Raw genomic sequence first — 16874 nt, 5'->3', positions numbered from 1 at the left:
TTCAGTATGGAGCAAAACATTTTGGTTTAATACAAGGGATAAAATGCCTGGTCTCAGAAAAGTTTTCCAATAATCCATTTTAAAATCAGAAATACCGGGGCGCCTGGGTGGCTCAGTCGGTTAAGCGGCCTACTTCGGCTCAGGTCATGATCTCACGGTCCGTGAGTTCGAGCCCCGCATCGGGCTCTGTGCTGACCGCTCAGAGCCTGGAGCCTGTTTCAGATTCTGTGTCTCCCTCTCTCTCTGACCCTCCCCTGTTCATTCTCTGTCTCAAAAATAAATAAACGTTAAAAAAAATTAAAAATAAATAAAATCAGAAATACCAACACCCATTAACAACTGATACCTAACTGATATGGATACTGTGGGAATTTGTTCAGCAGGTGTATTTGTAGGAACGTTTTCTTGATGTTAAATCGCACTGCTTCCTTAGCCAAGGAAGCTTCCTTGCTGGTTGAACAGATTGTGGGCGCTGAAAGGAGCTGGGCTTGACAAATCTCATTTGAGGGGAAGTGATTAGGATAAGCTCACGTCCCTTAAGACAGGCCAGCTTGGGACAGGTCCCAAGCAAGTCTTCTGACTCCTAGGCCAGTGTATCCCCCTGAACCCTCCTCCAACACACACAGTGCCTCCTTCAAAGATTACGGGCCAGCAACTTAGGTGCAGATCTGGGACCAGAGATATCAGGGCTCCTAACTCCAGTGTATATCCCACTATAGAAGGGTTCCCCAGGGCAATGAATCAAGTTGGTGGTAAAGTAGCCAAGCACAGTCACTCCAAATTTTAAATGGCCATGAGAACCCCAAAGGCTCTAAGTCTCAAATGGGCTGTTCCTTGGGACACTCACAGCTTTTGTATGGTCTCAGATGTGCCCTGGGTAAGAGGACAGTTACGGCAAGGTTCAGTAAATGTACACGGAGCCCAGAGAAGAGCCCTTGAAAGGGAGTGGCCCCTCTTGGAGACTGTAGTGAGAGACGTGTACACGGGGCAACCTTCTGAAGGCAGGTCTCCGGGGAAAAGAGGAAAGAGCAGTTTAAAGATGAAAGGCTCCATCCCCCAAAATCTGCGAAGCTGGCTGTGGGCAGGGGGAACTGACATGATCTAAAAAGCCTCAAAAGGCAAGCAGGAACCAAGTGGTTGTTGGGTGAGAGAAGACCAGACTAGTTAGGAGCCGGGAAAGAACTGAGGAGCAGGAAAAAGCCCTGGCCGAAATTTCGGGTAGGGACTATCTTGTTTGCTACGGTATCCCTCAAACTAGCACAGTGCTGGCACGAGATTGGCGATCAGCAAATTGCTGACTGCTGGAGGAAGGATTCGGCGGGTCTGCGTTCAGGCTAATTGCGGACTCACGACACCTACACAGGTCCACCAAATCGAAGAAAAAGCCCAACGTGCCCCGGAAGCCGCGGCGCGTTTAGACCCCGCCCTCCGCCCCGCCCCACGCACGCCGGAGGTCTGCACCCGCGTGCGCTGGCGGCGCCCACCGTTTACGACGGGCCGGAAAGTAGCGGCCGCAGCCAGTGCCGGGCCTGGTCGGGCCGAGCCGGGCCAGTATGGGGGTAAGGCGAGGGCGGACTGCCGCCGGGACAGGGACGGGAAGGTGGCGGGAGCTTGTGCCAGGAGGGAATGAGAGAAGTGGGCCCGCGCTGAGAAGGAGCTGGGAGGCTCGTACCGGGAGGGGAGGGACTGGGGCTAGATAGGGCGGCGCAGGCGCCGTTGTTGCAATTGCGGTGGCCCTCCCTCACAGAAAATTGCGCTGCAGCTCAAAGCCACGCTGGAGAATGTCACCAACCTCCGGCCCTTGGGCGAGGACTTCCGGTGGTACCTGAAGGTACAGCTTGATGGGAGGGGCCTTGGCGGGAAAAGGGAGGAGCATCGTGGAGGCTGTAGGCGCGGTGAGGTTCCGGGCCCCGGAGCGACTCCGGAAGGGGGCGGGCGCCACAGGCCCATCCCCAGGATAGTTTTCCAGTCCCGAAGTGCCTGTCCAACGGGAGCTTTGTGTCCAGCAAGATCGGAAATATGTAGCCATTAAATGTTATTTTCCTGGATAGAATTTTGTTCGCTTTTTAAAATGTATTGGTTAATTCTTAATTGGTAGCCTTTTGGAGTTCCTTTTGTAATTTTCTCTCCGTGAAATATTTCATGTTGTGTAAACACCGAAAGACTACCTGAAGAGGGCTTGGGATTATTTAGTAAGGAGGAGAATTTCGCTGTTTTATTCGTTGATTAGGCTTTATCGTGAAAGCGTTTTAATTTTGTGCGTGGCTTCCCCCTTCCTTCTCTACCCTATACTGGTGAATCTGGTACTCTGATGACTGGGTCTACAGAGGCCCCCCTCTTACCTGAGCAGTTTGAGGTCCTTCACTCTTCCAGATCTCAGAACTTCTGCTTTATTTCCCTCGTTGTCTAAATCCCAGCATCCTTCAGAACCTGGCAAAAGCTCTGTCTCTTTCAGGAAGCTTTGTTGGCACCTTTATTACCAAATACTTTGAAGCCCGAGTACCAGAGCTTATTTGAGGAATTGATGCCCTTCTGCTTCAAAAAGCACACAGTCTAGTTAAGGAGACAGAGAAATAGAGTAACGACAGAGTGATGAGTACTTTTACTAGGAACCTACAAGGCCTGTGAGAACACAAGGAAAGCTCCAGACCTAACGAGGGGGATGGGGGTGAGGGCTGTTGAAGCCATTTCTGTACTATATATTAGCCTTGAATTTCCAGCTAGACTGGGTGCTTCTAGGAGGGGTGCATGCCAGCACGAAAAACACTTGACCTGTTCTTTGCCCGGAGAGAAATTCAGTTACATCCTTGGTGGGGCCGGTTGTAAGGATGAGGTGAGACTGTGGACAAGAGGGTAGGTTGAACATGCCCACCTCTCACTGTTCTTACCCTTCCTTTAGTGTCTGTCCAGCTGAACCAGCTATTTTACTGATCTTCTTTTTCCTCCCCCAAGATGAAATGTGGCAACTGTGGTGAGATTTCAGAGAAGTGGCAATATATTCGGCTGATGGTAACTACTCCCCCTACCACCATACCCAAACACAAACACACATATGCCTCTGGGCAGGGATTTAGGGAGGGAACCTGTGGCCCTAATCTCACAGGTCTTTGCACTCTACTTTCTGTAGTTTGGGAGGGCAGGCACTAGTGTGATCAACACTGGGAAGACCAGGCTTCTTTGGGATGTGAGGCAGAGCTCAAAACCGAAAAGAGTCTTTTTCTCAGTCTCAAAAAGCCTCCCCAGGATTCTTGTTGTAGCAGGTGGCTCTCCCTCTCTCGATATTGGTCTCTTTAGCTAATAAGTGGTAGGACTGGGTCTCTTTGAGACCTTTACAACTAATTGATGTTTGACTAGAGGTTCTTTTTACCCTTGCCAGGACAGTGTGGCACTGAAGGGAGGTCGTGGCAGCGCCTCCATGGTCCAGAAGTGCAAGCTGTGTGCAAGGGAAAACTCCATTGGTAGGTCAGGTTGTGAATCCTGAGCTCCCCCAACCAGGCCCATATCTTCCTGGTACCAGACCAAAGGCAAGCTCATGTTACTGTGGGTGGACCCAGGCCTGAGGTGCCCAAGCGATTGCAGCAGACTCTTTTTCCCAGAGCCACATCTGGGCACCTGGACAGGGCCAGGGTATGGACTCGTCAACTTTGTCTTCTCTTATGTTTCAGAGATTTTGAGCAGCACCATCAAATCTTACAATGTAAGTTTCCTGCTGTGGTGGCAGGTGTGGTGGGATTAAATCTAAGCTGGAAGCTAAGAGGCCTGGGTTCTAGAGTTCTGTCTGTACCAGAGTGACTTGCCATGGGACATTCATTCATATACTTGTTCACTCATTCACTCAGTCTGTCATGGTATTAGTCATCTATTCACGATATACTGGCTGAGTGCTTGGTAGGAAAGAGATTCATGAACAGGCTATTACAGTGTTTTCTTTATAAGCACTGGGCTGTGGATCTCAGTGTACATCTGACCCAACCTGGCCACTCAGTTTCCATCATTGAGAGTACTTTGTCTACCCTGGGGGACTAGTGAGCCTTCTCTGAAACCATGGGTGGGACAGTCCTTTGGTGCATCCCATCCTTGATATTGACGTTATAACTAGTTATGCATTACTGTGTTAACAAAGTAGTCTAAAGGGGAGGGAGGGAGTGTGTACTTTGGGTCTCTGTTTAAAAGGTAGTTACTTGTATTCATCTATCCCTTATTTAGTATTTAAAAAAAAATTTTTTAATGTTTATTTTTGAGAGAGACCATGCGTGGGGGAGGGGTAGAGAGAGGGAGGAAGACACATAATCTGAAGCAGGCTCCAAGACTCCAAGCTGTCAGCACAGAGCCCAAGGTGGGGCTCAAACTCATGAACCATGAGATCATGACCTGAGCCAAAGTCAGATGCTTGACAGGCTGAGCTACCCAGGTGCCCCTCCCTTGTTTAATATTTTTGAAACATGTCTGATTTTTGCCAAATTCTCAGCTTTTTCCTGAAGTTTAAGGGAGAAGTCATGAGGATTTGCTTCCAAGTAATTGATAATATAGTGGAAGAGACAGATTAACAAAAACAAACCAGAGCCAACAGAGTGTCTCATCAGTGCTAGGCACATGGTTAATGTATAGATTTTATAGTGAATGACACAATGTGATTGAATGTGTGGGTGTGGTGCCTGGCATCTCTGAGCCCGTGGGTGAGGTAGGCATGAGTTTCCTCACTAACCCACCCCTCTCAGGGTGCCACCTTCACGTGAAAATTCCATTTCAAAGGCTTTTTTTTTTTATAGTTTATTTATTTTGAAAGAGAGAACATGAACAGGGGAGGGGCAGAGAGAGGGAGAAGGAGAGAGAATCCCAAGCAGGCTCTGCACTGTCAGTGCAGAGCCCAATGAGGGGCTTGAACTCACAAACCGAGATCATGACCTGAGCTGAAATCAAAAGTCAGACACTTAACTGTGTCACCCAGGCACCCCTCCAAGCCTCCTGTCTCACAGCATGGCAGATGGTTAGCAAAAGGCTGCAGTTAAGTGTACTGGGCCATTTGGAAGATCTGGAGACTTTATAGCTTAACATTCTTGTTCATATTTTTTGAGAATTTTATCATTTATTGAGCATAGTCAGGGACTATAGCTGGGCACTTTACACATAGTTCAGATTCTCACAACAAACCTGCAGTGGTTTCTTCAGCCCAGTCTGACCATCTTAGATGGGAAGAGAGGCAGAAGGCAGAGCTCTGTCTGAGCTCATATCCAGGCAGGCTGACTCTAGAACCCACAGTGTTTCTTCTACAGCATCTGTGTACAAGAAGGTCTCACGGGGAGCAGGTGACCAGTGCAGACTTCTTCCGGAAGGGAATGGGTTGCTCCTGAGTCCCATTCTGGGCTCACAAGGGCAGTTGGGCCCACTTGGCAGGAAGAGCAGGGGCAGTGGGATCATCCTAAGGGCCCAGTTGGGCCTGCCCCCTCAACACACTTCCTTTCTAGGCTGAAGACAATGAGAGGTTCAAGACAATTGTAGAGTTTGAGTGTCGGGGCCTTGAACCAGTTGATTTCCAGCCTCAGGTGCGTGTATCTTCCCAGGGAACCTGTATCTTTGGGGAGGGCATATAGAAAGTGACAACAGAACTCTGCTTCATGCAGAGACCATGGACTAGGACTTCCTTCTCAGAATAACAATTGTTATTTATTAAGTGCCTACCATATGATGGGCACGTTCTGGTCACTTTTACATGTTACTTCATTTAATTCACAGTGACCTTGTGAAGTTATTCACCCTATCTTTCAGACAAGGAAAGAATTTCAGATTTTGCAACTTGCCCAGGGTGACAGAGTTCATAAACACTGGTACTGTTATTTGAACCCAGGTCTGTCAGACTCCAGAGCCAGTGCTTATCCCACTTTAGTTGTGCAGCATTTTGACCTCACAACAAATCTGTGAGGCAGGGAGATGAGACAGTCTTGTCATCCCCATTTCACAAACAATACGACTCGGGTCCAGATAGGGGAGTGACGTGCCTAGGATCTCAGAAAATTGGGCAATGGAAAGGTTTACCCCCCCACCTCCTGCCTCTGGGTCCAAGGCTCTAGTTTAGAGGAACTACTATACTCCTGGGGCAGCTGCCAGGCCCTGGAAGTGCAGTAGTTATTCCAGAGCAGGTGCCCCCACTGCATCTCTGTCCTCCCATCCCAAGGGTGGTGGGAAGAGAGCCATTTCCCTGGCCAGGCCTCACATGCCAGACTGGTGCCTCCTTTCCCCAGACTAACAGCTGCCGTCCTGTCACCTACAGGCTGGGTTTGCTGCCGAGGGCGTGGAATCGGGGACGGTCTTCAGTGATATTAATCTTCAGGAGAAGGTACAGGACTTGGGGGGTCTTGCAGGGTGCTGGAGGGTACCTGGTGGGAATTACCCTTCTAGTGAACAAAGATCATCAATACAAAGCTGACTCCACGTTTTTTTTGCTGATGATTTTGGTGTTTAAAATGGCCCCAAGTGTAGTACTAAAGTGCTGTCTAGTGTTCCACAAGCAAGAAGTCTGGGGTGAAAATGCATGGAGAAAATGCATGTTAGATCAGCTTTGTTTAGGCAGGAGTAATAGTGCTGTCAGCTAGGAGTTCAATATTAATGAATCAACTATATATATTAAATAAGGTGTTTTTTGTAGTTTGTTTTTTTTTTTTTTTTTTAACAAAAACCTACCCAAAACAAGGTTATATATTGATTGAAGAAAATGTGATCAGATGCTTCTGAGAACCTAACCTTATATTTTCCCTGGGAATAGTGGTTCACTGTTTGCTAATTCAGTGTTTGTAGTTATTATGTAGATTGTAACTACCATGAATAACAAGAATCAACTGTATTACTGGCCACATTACTGTCTTACATAGGCCTTGTGGTCAGGCTTCAAAAGAACAGAAACTTCAGTTTGCATAGCACCTAATAACAACAGTAACTGAAATTTAGTGAGCTCTTATATGCGCCCAGTACTATGCTGAATACTTTTACATGTGTTACCTCATTTGATTCTTTCAAGATGGAGGTCTGCTACTGTTCCCCCCCCCCCCTTTTTTTTAATAGAACTGAGACTCAGAGAAGTTAAGTGACTTGTCCAAAACGGAGTCTGGCTCTGTTCTGGGTCATACATGTTTGAAGTCCCAGTTCGTGACCATTGTGCACACTGTCCCATCTCGTGAGGCTAATAACGGCCATTTTCCCCCACAGGACTGGACTGACTATGACGAAAAAGCTCAGGAATCTGTGGGAATCTACGAGGTCACCCACCAGTTTGTGAAGTGCTGAACCCTGTTCCTGCACACTTGCCTCAAAGAACTGAGAAGGGACAATGTGCCCCAAGCAGCAGAGCCCACTGAGGCTAATCCCCTCATCCCCTGTCTGCTGGAAGCTGTCTGAGCCCTCACAGCCTGCATGCTGGGCTCTGCCACAGCTTCCCAAGCATCACCAATAAAGCTGCTGTTTGTGCTACACTGGTGCATGAAGACAGAGTCAGGTAACAGCCACTCCCTCCACAAATGACAATTCATGTTGGGAGTCTCTGATTGCTTCCTGGCACATTCCCACAGTACAGAATCCATTCTGTACTTCTCAGGGCTCTCCAGCTCTTGGGGAGGGGGCAGGTCAACCCGGAGGACCTACGTCCTGAACCAAAACAGTGCACTGACCACCTTGCTCTCAGGTAAACCCAGGCATCTCTAGCTGGTGTCACTTCATGTTCCAGGGCTGGTAGGGACTTTGGAGTCAACAGTCCAGTCCTGGCATGAATCTGCTCTGTAAAATTCCTGCCAGACAGTCATCAGGTCTGTGCCCACTTGCTGTGATGGGGCAATCCTCTCCCATCAGGGGAGTCAGTATGAAAGTTCTTCTTTCTGCTAAGTCAGCCTCTGTGCTCCCTACAGCTCCTGCTGGTCCTGGGTTGTCCCTGTGTGGTCATGCAGCCCTGTGGAGGTCTGAAGATCCCCCTGCAGAGTAGAAAGAGGAGTTCAGTGCACAGTAAGGTCAGGAGGACATGCTCATGCCTTCACACTGGTAAATCCACCATCTGGAAAACCTGCTGTGAGACCTTATTGCTCTAGTGTTCTGCTGGAACCAGGAATTCTTTGCAATAAAAATTACTGCAATTTCTGAGAGGCCCATAGGGGAAGAGCCTGCCCACTTCCAGACCGGTTGTGGGGGGCACTACCTCAGATTTCAGGCAAAGCTGGCTGTATCCAAGGGTGGTGAAGAGATTCCTACCTTGTCCATTCTCTAGTCTGGCACATACATCATGTTTCCTCCAGGTTCTGTGTTCCTGGCCCCTGGACCTCTTTTTTTGTACCTGATAAAGCAGGGCTTCTTTGGCCCTCCCTCAGCAGGTCTATGAAGTGTGTCACCCACAGGGTCCAAGTCCACTGCCTGGCATGAAAGCAAATAAGTGGAAGAAGCCTGAGTAAGCAGCCTTTCTAGGTTTTGGCCTCTGTAATACCCAGTGTGTGTCTGCTCATAAAAACAAACACTAAAAGGATCTCAAGGTTTTCTTTATATTTTAGATTTTCTCATTTCTCAGGGAGGGAGAAGAAACCAAATGATCACTAACAGATTAAAGGAAAAATAGATTATGCCAACAGATGCAGAAAAAATATTCAGTAAAATTTAACACCGATTCAACAGAAACAACAAACCATAGAAACTCTTAGCAGACCACAAGTAGAAAGGAACTACCCTCATCTCACAAAGGAGATCTACAGAAAACCTAGAGCAAAGGAAATGTGTGAAGTATTCCATGCAAGGTCATGGTAAGATGAGGATCCCCTTGATCACTGCTACTCTTCCTTGTGTTTGAGGTCCCACAGCAAAAAGAAAATAAGGGTAAGTCTCGAAAAGGAAGAAACAACTCATTTTCACAGGTTGGATTTTCTAAGTGGAAAATCACAAAAGCATGAACAGGTACTGGAATTATGATCAATACCCAAAAACCAAATGCATTTTAGTACGATGGCAATATGCAAAATCTAATTCAAGAAAAAAGTGCCATTTATAATAGTAACAACAAAAAATACCTCCAAAAGTAAGTAGGAACTAAATCTATCAAAAATGTTCATGACCTTATTGGACGAAATTATTAAACTTTGCTGAAAGGTGCTAAAGCCTAAATAGAGACCTATGCTATTGTTGATTGATAGGAAAACTTGAAATTATAAAGATCCTTCTCAACAAATGTATCTATAAAGTTCTTGTTGTAATCTCAACTTTTTTAACAGAATGTAAATTCTGAAATCCATGATCTGACGCAGGTGGGATACTCCCTCTACCAGATAACATGATGTAGTTATAAAGCAGTGGCAGTTAGCCTCCATGATGTAGTATTTGTATATTGTGATATACAAATAGACCAGTGGAACAGTAGACAGACCCCTGCATGTATGAAAACTGCATGGTTTAAGACAGGTGGTATTGCCAGTTTGGAAATTATTAACTTGCCAATAAGTGGTGCTGGGGCAATTGTTTACATTTGCCCATTAAATGAAACTGGGATGTTATTTCACTGGCATATAAGTCTATTCCAAGGTTAGTTCTCTTGGGTGCTTTGATACAGCATTATGCTAGGTAGAAGAAGAATCCTGGGCTCAGTGTCTTGCTTACTGTAAACCCTGGGGAAGTACATTTCCTCTCAGGACCCCATTTTCTCCATCTAAAAGAAAAGGGCACTTTGACCTCTGACATTCTGTTGCTCAATAAGATTAGTCAAAATGGTGGCAGCATGTCTGAGGCCTGCCCCTCATCACCACCAGGAAAGTTAGTTCCTGGCCTCACACTCCAGGACTGTGGTCTCCTGTCCAGGTAGTGGAAGTTAAAGCAGCCAGATGTGGGGACAAGTGGAAGATGAGACCATTTGAGGCCTAAGTTCCCTACCATCTTAATTTGGACATTCTGCGAAGGTCCTCAGTATGCTCTTACATGATCCCTGAACAGCTGTTTAAAAGGTACCATCTTTATCCAGTAGCATTTTTTTAAACTAGGCATGTGTGTGTAAACACTTGGCTTTTTGTGAATAGCAATGAGATGAAGGTTGGGTAACATTAGGCTGCATCCTCGTGTACAACAGTCATTTCTGTTTCCCAGAAAGGGCAAAGTCACCCAGAATCTCTGCCTGGCTAAGCAGCCTGAGTGGTCATCTCACAATGCTGTCCCCATTCCTGTGTGAGCCAAGTTCCCTTGGACTGAGCCCTTTCCCTCATTAGCCATTAGAGCTCCAGAGAAGGCTGCATACCTGGCTGGCCTCCAGAAAGCTCAGGACCCACAACACTGGACATCTTCACTCTCCTGACACTTACCATGCATCTGAATTTTCATTCGGCCATCTTCCCTGAGGGTTTCTGCTGCAGCAAGCTCTAGAGGGAGAAAGATGAATCAGACCCACGCTGTCTTATTCAAGAGCCAAGCCAAGTAACTAAGCCACTAATTAAAATAGTCACTCCCAAACATACATATGCATTGTATCACTGGGATTACTTGAAAAGGGTAAGTTCCTGGCCCCACGTCATTCCCACTGAATTAGAATCTCTGGGCTAAAACCTGAGATGAATCTGATGTTTCTAGACCACCAGAATCACTAGAAGAGATTTCACAGCAGGATGTGCTCTGGGCCGCTGCAGGGACTAAATGAGATAATGAAGGCAACATGTTCAGCGCAATGTCGGGGGCACCACACACAGGAAGAAATGGAGGCAGTTCCAATTTTGTTAGAAATGCAGACAGTCTAGGACACCTGGGTGGCTCAGTCGGTTAAGTGTCTGGACTCTTGATTTCAGCTCAGGTCATGATCTCACAGTTTGTGAGACTAAGCCCCTTGTTGGGCTTTGTGCTGACAGCACAGAGCCTGCTTGGGGTTCTCTCTGCCCCTCCCCTGCTCTCACATGCACGCATGCTCTTTCAATAAGTAAATAAACGATAAAGAAATGCAGACAGTCTGGGCTGTTCTCTAATGACTAAGTACCCACATGGAGCTGCTCCCTAAACTGGGAAACAGCAGTAGATAGCCAACCTTGCCCTAGTTCCCCAAGTACTGTACTGCTGCTACAGCTCCCTCTTCTGAGCCTATCGCTTCCTGCTTAAAAAGAATTGGTTTGGACTGGAAAGACACAATCTAACAAGACAAGACAATCACCAGCTGTTGCTTATAAAAGCCAATTACTTAGATTTATAGCAGACATGGGCTGAGTTACAGGTGCGAAAAGACCTGGCTTTGGGTTAATCATAAGCTCACCCTATGACAACTGCAAATTCACTGTGAATTAAAAGTGATCACAGGCTAGATCAAAAGAAATAATGGCAAGAAATAGGATGAGAGCAGGCCCTCTCTCAGCCCCTGATTGGTTAGTCCATGCTGTGGTGAACTGTCTCATTTGGTGCTCTGCTCTTTAATGCAATTACAAACAAAACTCAGTAGGCCTGGAGATCATTCCTGTGAGGTATAGTGTGAGAACAGGAGAGGTTTCTCTAGGAGAAAACATTAGGAAGGGGGTTGGGGGGAAGGGGCAGAGGTGATCAGCCTCTACAGAGCTGAAGGACTGACATATGGAAAAGTGCAAAGACAAATTATACTCCATAAGGGCAAACTAGCACCAAGTGTAGAGTTTCAGGGGGATTTCAGTTCAATATAAAGGAGACTCTCCTAATGTCTATCCAGAATTGGAATGTGATACATTTTACTTCATGAGCTCCCAATCCCTGGAGGCTTTCAAGAAAAGACTATGAGGATTCAGGCCTCTAACTTAACACAAGACCAGATTTATCGCATCAGAATTTCTCTTTTGATGCATCCAGGCAGGAATTACTGGGCTAGACAATACTAGGAATTTTACAACCTTAAGAATCACTACTACAGACAAATATATGGAGTTGAACTGTCAACTGTCAAGGCTAGTCAGTGAGAAAACCAAAAACTTGTTTCTCTTCTGAAATATCCTAATAACAAAGTTTTAACAATAACTGAAGAGGAAAATGCATTTGCAACCAATGTAATTCAATGAGCTAGCTCTCCTGAAAAACCTGGGCTCTCGCTGGGTTGTTGCCACTCTTCTGATTTGCTTGGATTTAGTATGGAGAGGCTGCTTCAGTACCTTCGGCATACTGAACTGTAAGCACTGTTGTCCACTCTCTCTTGCCCAGCTCAGAACCTCTACCTACAGTGACCATCTTGTTGTTCCACGGACTACAAAGGCTCAGATGCCACGCACTGTGTTGAACACGGGGATGATGATACAGCCCTCAAGACGCTTGCTGGGACAGATGAACGGACAATCACAGCACGGGGCTTCAGGCAGATATTCTGTCAGTTCCCAAATATTTAACCAGCCCTGGGCCCCTCCAGTTGCCCACAGCCTCGCAATGGAGACAATTGCAGAAACTGTAAAGTGCTGTGGGAAAGGTTAAATTGTCAGGACGTTTTGGGCATACTCAGGAGCACTAATTCAGTCTCAGGATAGGGTGAGGGGAGGTTTCCTACAGGAAGTGAAATCTCGCTGAAATTTCAAAGACGAGCAGAAGATGGCCAAAAGGGCGGGAGGGGGTTATGTTCCAAGCAGAGGCAATGGCAAATAGCATGGCATCCCTGAGGATGTGCAAGCTGTTAAGATAGGTGAGGCTGAAAATATCAGTTGGGTCAGCCCCCTCAGGGACTCAACTGTCACATTAAGGGATATGGACTTCTTTGCAAGGTAGTGAAAAAACATTTTAGAATTTTAAGCAGGGATATTTCAAGCAGGCTTGAAACAGGGGGAAAAAATCACTGGCTACAGTGAGGAGGAAGAATGGACTGGAGTGAATGAGTGAAGTCTAGAGTCAGGAGGGCCAGTCAGGAGTGAGGAAATCGATTCCACCTCTTGAAAGGAGAAGCTACAAGGTTACCCTGCAAAGGTGTGGGTGCTAGGAGAGAACAGACATCTCCAGCAATAACCCACTATGTGTCAGGCCCTTTACTGGCTAAAACAGAAGTCAAAGCTAGGAGCAGCAGGAGAATGGAGAAAGGGATGACCCGCCACACCCTAACCTCCCTCACTTTCTCCACCCACCACTGTCTCATGTCCCCCTCCTCAAATTCTAGCCATTCTTGGTCATCGTGTTACATGAGGATAATTGGAGAGGTGTCGCTAGATTCGGAAAGCACGTTTGATGTGGTCTAACTTAAAACATAAGCTAGTAGGAACCACAATGCGATACCATTTCACACTCACTGCAATGACCACATGCAAAATAGACGGATGATAAGTGGCGGTGAGGATGTGGAGACATTGGAACCTTCATACTCTGCTGGTGGAAATGTAAAATGTGTCCAGTGGAAGACACCCTAGCAGTTCCCTAAATGACCAAACAGAGCTATTACATGACTCAGCAATTCCACTCCTACATCTATACCCAAGAGAAATGAAAACATGTCCACACAAAAACTTACACACAAATGTTCACAGAATTATTCTTAACAGCCAAAAAGTAGAACAACCCAAATAGCCATCAACTGGTGAATGAATAAAATGTGGTATATCCATATGCTGAAATAGTATTCAGCAATACAAAGAAAATAAGCATTGATACATACTAGAACATGGGTAAACCATGAAAACATTATGCTAAGTGAAAGAAGCCAATCACAAAAGGCCATACATGTATCGTATAATTCCATTTATACGAAATGTCCAGAATACGAAAATTTAGAGAGACAAAGAGTATATTAGTGTTTGTCTAGGGTTTGTGGGTGGGGAGGGAGGAGTTGAGGGAAAAGGAGAGTGACTGATAACAGGTACAGCATTTATTGGGGGGATGAAAATATTCTAAAATTCATTGTAGTGATGGTTGTGCAACTGTGGATATGCTAAAATGGCTGAATGATACATTTTAAATAAGTGGAATATATAATGTGTGAAGTATATCTCAATAAAGCTATAAAAAAACCATAAACTACATGATATCCACAAAACTCACTCAGGAGGTCCAGGGGGAATCTCAAAGAAAAGCAAATAATCTCCAGAGAGGCTGGTATGGCTGTGAACCTGGAGATGAGCCACATCGTTCCAGAGTCATGAACAGAGAAAGCCACCTAGACAAAACTTGTTGACTTCCCAAAGCCTACTCCTCACATAGGAAATTCCACATGGGAGCGGCTTTAGGGTGAGGAAGAGCAGGGATTAATTTAACAAAGTTCATCATTCTCCTGAGTTTGGAGGTCAATTAGTTTCAGATGTTGAATGAAAGAATTCAAGCATGAACCCAAGACCAGAAGGAAGGGTCGGGTAAGCTGTAAATAGGAATGCCGAACACTGTACTACCCAAGGGTCCATTCACCCTGAATATATGCATGAAACAGGCATCTCAGCCCTGCAAGTTCCAATCAAAGCTTCGGTCTTAAGAGCTTATGCTGTGGGGAACTCGCTATGCAAGTGACTGGAACCAACTCGCTTTGATAAGGAATGGAACAGCAGAGACCTCACAGCAGCAAGAGAACACAGATTTAGCTTCAACTATATGCCAGATGCTTTACCTCTATCATTAAATCCAGTCCTCATTACATCCCCGTGCTATAGGAACTGTCCTCATTCTACGAAGAGAAACTCACACAGCAGACAGGCAGAATAACTCGCCTTTGGTCACATAGTGAGGACACGGTAGAACCAGGATACCAGGAGTTCAGGTGTTTGGGGGGGGGGGGTGGTGTCACTAATTGTTTATGACAAATAGTACACATCCAGGATCCTCTCCAGTTAGAAGTTCTTTGAGACGAGGCCCTCGTTCTTGGTTAGTCGGAGAAATAGAGTCGTCTAACTCACCCACCCTGCAAATGGCCCCACAGATAGCATAGGTTTTAAACTTGCTTTTGAACTTGCCTGTCATCCTGTCAAACATTTCCGCTGTCCGTACAGATGCACGAACCCACCGGCGTAGTTCCGCGGTCGAAAGCAAACAGTGGCCGCCACCACCCAGAGGAAGCGCCAGAGCAGAGGGCGGGCAGGGCGGGGCCTCGGCAAGTGCTTCCGGGTTGGCATGGGCACGGAGAGGCTCTAGTTCAGGTTTTCTTGATAGTTCCCAGGTGAGAGCAACATCATGTTCACGTGCGCTGGCAGCCTTCAGATGGCCCTCTCTAATCAAACCACGGAATACAGGGGACCTGGTACCTGGTGGGTCATCACTAAATGATTACTGAGTAAAGGGTGGAATCGACTAAGAAGGGGTGCAGGCATGTTTATGTGAACTGTAAGAAGAATTAAGTGAGATGATGCTTTGGAAGTGCTGGGTGACTGGCCAGTCCCGGAATTCAAATCCCAGCTGTCCAGTGAGTCACTGGGGGATCCACTGGGAATGCAGCTGAAATTAAACACAAACAAAAACCCTTCTTTTTCAAAACACAAGATAGAACAGAACACCCTTCATATTACAGTGGTGTTATAACAATAGATTAACATAAAATTCTGTGTTCACTCAAAACCAGAGATTTCGGGGCGCCTGGGTGGCGCAGTCGGTTAAGCGTCCGACTTCAGCCAGGTCACTATCTCGCGGTCCGTGAGTTCGAGCCCCGCGTCGGGCTCTGGGCTGATGGCTCAGAGCCTGGAGCCTGTTTCCGATTCTGTGTCTCCCTCTCTCTCTGCCCCTCCCCCGTTCATGCTCTGTCTCTCTCTGTCCCAAAAATAAATAAACATTGAAAAAAAAAATTAAAAAAAAAAACAAAAAAAACCCAGAGATTTCAAGTGCAAAATGTACTGAGTGATCATGTGTACATTAGGCCACAGATAGCACGCTAGATTCAACTGGTTAAAATAAATACACCACCAATTATAAATCTTGATTTGGCTGGAATAGTCAAATAGCACTCCCCAAATCCGTTGCAATATCCTTCACTGCTGCAGGACTATCAGAATGAAGCACCAGCAGAACACTTACTAGAAAAATGAAGAGGACTTTTTTTTTTTTTTTTTTCAACGTTTATTTATTTTTGGGACAGAGAGAGACAGAGCATGAACGGGGGAGGGGCAGAGAGAGAGGGAGACACAGAATCGGAAACAGGCTCCAGGCTCTGAGCCATCAGCCCAGAGCCCGACGCGGGGCTCGAACTCATGGACCGCGAGATCGTGACCTGGCTGAAGTCGGACGCTTAACCGACTGCGCCACCCAGGCGCCCCGGACTTTTTTTTTTTTTTAACGTTTATTTATTTTTGAGACATTTGGTGGAAATGTAAAATGTGTCCAGTGGAAGACACCCTAGCAGTTCCCTAAATGACCAAACAGAGCTATTACATGACTCAGCAATTCCACTCCTACATCTATACCCAAGAGAAATGAAAACATGTCCACACAAAAACTTACACACAAATGTTCACAGAATTATTCTTAACAGCCAAAAAGTAGAACAACCCAAATAGCCATCAACTGGTGATGGACCTCGAGATCGTGACCTGAGCTGAAGTCGGATGCGCAACCGACTGAGCCACCCAGGCGCCCCTGAAAAGGACTTTTAAAGAGAAGATGTCTTTAAATCTTCCGGTGGTGCCTGGGTGGCTCAGTCGGTTGAGCTTCCAACTTCGGCTCAGGTCACGATCTCACGTTCATGGGTTCGAGCCCTGCATCAGGCTCTGTGCTGACAGAGTCTGGAACCTGCTTCAGATTCTGTGTCTCCCTCTCTCTCTGCCCCTTCCCTGCTCGCACTCTGTCTCTCAACAATAAATAAATGTTTAAAAAAAAAAATCAAAGAGAAGATGTCCCCAGGAGAGAGAGACAAGTTCATAGGGAGGATGAAACAGTGCTTCCCACCTCACCTGAAGAGCCAGGAGCCATGGGAACTTACTGTTACCTGAATTTAATGTTCTTTGTGGGGATTAGGAAATTAGGTTAAACAACAACTGAAAGATACCATC

General features: G+C 46.3%; 1 protein-coding gene and 1 long non-coding RNA gene across 6 annotated transcripts; one reads left to right on the top strand and one right to left on the bottom strand.

Annotated features, from left to right (window-relative positions):
- Nucleotides 1–1450: 1450 nt before the first annotated feature.
- Nucleotides 1451–7461, top strand: CZIB (CXXC motif containing zinc binding protein). 5 transcript variants are annotated; one of them, XM_030325293.1, is made up of 8 exons: nucleotides 1451–1559; nucleotides 1748–1831; nucleotides 2953–3009; nucleotides 3377–3458; nucleotides 3666–3697; nucleotides 5466–5543; nucleotides 6269–6334; nucleotides 7201–7461. In XM_030325293.1, the coding sequence occupies exons 1-8, from the start codon at nucleotides 1554–1556 to the stop codon at nucleotides 7276–7278; spliced, it is 483 nt and encodes a 160-aa protein (XP_030181153.1). In that variant the 5' UTR covers nucleotides 1451–1553; the 3' UTR covers nucleotides 7279–7461. The 5 variants fall into 5 exon arrangements, with proteins under 5 accessions (XP_030181153.1, XP_030181155.1, XP_030181156.1 ...); XM_030325295.1 differs by lacking the exon at nucleotides 1748–1831 and having other exon boundaries at nucleotides 1478–1559; XM_030325296.1 differs by lacking the exon at nucleotides 1451–1559 and having other exon boundaries at nucleotides 1747–1831; nucleotides 2900–3009.
- LOC115520703 lies at nucleotides 6648–10370 on the bottom strand. Its single transcript, XR_003970847.1, has 2 exons — nucleotides 10308–10370; nucleotides 6648–7955 (listed from the first exon to the last, which is right to left on the bottom strand). It is a non-coding gene; the product is annotated as an uncharacterized LOC115520703 (long non-coding RNA).
- Between the last annotated feature and the right edge of the window lie 6504 nt (nucleotides 10371–16874).

The sequence above is a fragment of the Lynx canadensis genome, chromosome C1, assembly GCF_007474595.2.
Source record: "Lynx canadensis isolate LIC74 chromosome C1, mLynCan4.pri.v2, whole genome shotgun sequence".
In the NCBI taxonomy this organism is placed as follows: domain Eukaryota; kingdom Metazoa; phylum Chordata; class Mammalia; order Carnivora; family Felidae; genus Lynx; species Lynx canadensis.
The sequence above is the reverse complement of the archived record's forward strand: the minus strand, read 5'-3'. Positions and strand labels throughout refer to the sequence as shown.